The sequence below is a fragment of the Saimiri boliviensis genome, chromosome 15, assembly GCF_048565385.1.
Source record: "Saimiri boliviensis isolate mSaiBol1 chromosome 15, mSaiBol1.pri, whole genome shotgun sequence".
Taxonomy (NCBI): Eukaryota; Metazoa; Chordata; class Mammalia; order Primates; family Cebidae; genus Saimiri; species Saimiri boliviensis.
In genome coordinates, this window is record NC_133463.1 from 90,577,635 (window position 1) to 90,579,736 (window position 2,102).

General features: G+C 67.4%; 1 protein-coding gene across 1 annotated transcript; it reads right to left on the reverse strand.

The window, feature by feature from the left end:
* Positions 1-1,605, reverse strand: LY6D (lymphocyte antigen 6 family member D). The gene is made up of 3 exons (XM_003942114.4): positions 1,520-1,605; positions 660-758; positions 1-537 (listed from the first exon to the last, which is right to left on the reverse strand). Exons 1-3 carry the CDS (start codon positions 1,569-1,571, stop codon positions 320-322), a joined length of 369 nt encoding a protein of 122 aa, XP_003942163.3. The 5' UTR covers positions 1,572-1,605; the 3' UTR covers positions 1-319.
* Between the last annotated feature and the right edge of the window lie 497 nt (positions 1,606-2,102).

The following is a 2,102-nucleotide window of genomic DNA, read 5'->3' on the forward strand; positions in this document are numbered from 1 at the left end:
CCGGTTTAAATCCTTTATGTCCATGCAGAGATTTGAGTAGAAAAATAAATGGCCAAAAAACCGTTTGAAATGTGGCGGTCGGGGGGTGAGGGGAGGCTCCCATCCCCCACCCTCCATGCGGCAGGAGCTGCATTCTCTGCGGGGTCTGCGGGGCCTGCTCCGAGTCATCAGGACTCCATGCCCCCCTGGACCTGGCCCCAGATTTTCGGGGAAGCCCCCAGCCTGGGGCTCCTGGCACCCGCATTGCGGCTGGGGAAGGGAGCCGTGGAATCCCCGGAGAAAGGGAAGGACAGGCAGGGGGGCCCTCCTTGGGGGGAGGTCACAGGCGGGGGGCTAAGAGGAGGGCCGGGAGGCCCAGGGCCAGCCCCAGGCTGAGGGCGGCGCGGGGGGCGGCGCTGCGCAGCTGTGCATTGCACAGATCCTCCTGGCAGCACTGGGTGGAGCCGGCGCCGCCGCTGACCTGGACTTGCTGGGCGTGGGTGGGCACACAGGAGTCCACACAGTTCTTGTTCACCAGGTTCCCGCTCAGAGGCTCCACTGGGCACAGGTGAACCTTGTCAGGCCTGTCGGCTGGCTCTGCCCCCCACCCCCTGCCCACCTCCCTGCTGGCACCCACATCAGCCCCCCACCCCCGGGGCGCCCGGACAGAGGCTGCTCACCCGTGATCATGGTCGTGCAATATCGAGCACTGGCCGGGCACTCCTTGGGCTCCTTGCAGTTGCTGGAGCTTCTGCACACATGGCAGCGGAGGGCAAGGGCTGTCGGGGGCGGGGCGGGGGACGGCGGAGCACAGGACTCAGTGAGGCCCGCTCCACCACCCGCGGAGACCCCTCCAGGACGGAGGCCTCCACCCTCCACGCTGCCCTTGCCCTGGGCCCCCACTCCCCGCCCTGGGCCCTGTCGGGGCGGGTGCCCTGGATGCAGCCTCAGGGGACCTGTGCTCAGGCTGGGCTGGCTGGGAAGAGGTGTCCTGCCCTGGCCCTGTCTAGGGTGTGCTGCCGGCCTTTCCTCCACGGCCTCAGGCTCTGTGACTGTGCCGAGAGCAGCCTGCAGGACCCTGGCTGCTGTCCCCCACCCCAGGGGCTGTCCCCAGAGTAGACGGCCGTGTTTCCGAGGGCCTGACTGAGCCAGGGCCTGCCAGCTTGGCTGCTCTGAGCCCATCAGAAGGGCTCGGCGGTCTTTGGGCTATCCTAGGCTGTGCTGGGGGAGACCGGGGGACCGCGTGGGGCTGGTGGCCACCCTCCCAATTAGAAGCATCTCAAGACACCCCCCTGCTCCGCTGACTCAGGGTCCGTGACTCCAGGAGTCGATTCTAAGATCCTCAGATTCTGAAACATTGTACACGGGGGTCTCCAATAAGTTGAGATGCGGGCTCCCTGCTGCTTCAAAGGTGAAGAGTTTGGCACACACAGTGCGGGATTCTCTGTGCCTAGAGGTCGTCAGCTCCGGCCTCCTAGTATTTGGTGACCGTACAGGCCAGAGCTGCCCGCCCACCCCTCCCCTTGGCTCAGCCCCTCACCTGGCCCCACAGCCACAGCCAGGGTGGCAACGAGCAGCAGGACCGTCCTCATGGCGGGCGCCGTCGGGGAGCAGTGTGGGTCTCTGCATGGCAGGGACCTTATAGGCACGGGCTGGGCGGGGGTGGGCAGCCTGCCAGCCGGCGGGATCCGCAGGGCCCTGTGCAAGCATCAGCCCAGGACTGGCACCCGCCCCACCCTGCCTGGCCCACGCCCACCAGCCTGGCTGTCGCTGGGCGCTGGGCCTGCTGCCTCCCCTGGCAGGGGTCTGCCCCCACAGCAGGCCCCATGTTTCCTTTCTGGCCCTGCTGTTCCTGCTTGGCCCAGCCCCCTCTGCCGCTCGCCTGTGCTGGGCAGCACCCAGCTGTGGTGTGGAGGGACCCACAGAGGTTTGCCTTGCCCCTGCCCTGGCCAGGCTGATGGTGAGTGGGAGCAGGAGATGGAAGTCAGCCCGAGGCCCAGCCTCGCCACTGCTGCCACATGGCTGATGAACAGGGACCAACAGGGCCAGGCCAGGGCAGGGCCTGCTGCAGGGAGGGTGGTCCTGGGCTGGGCTGAGACTCAGGCTCGGGGAGCACCATGGGT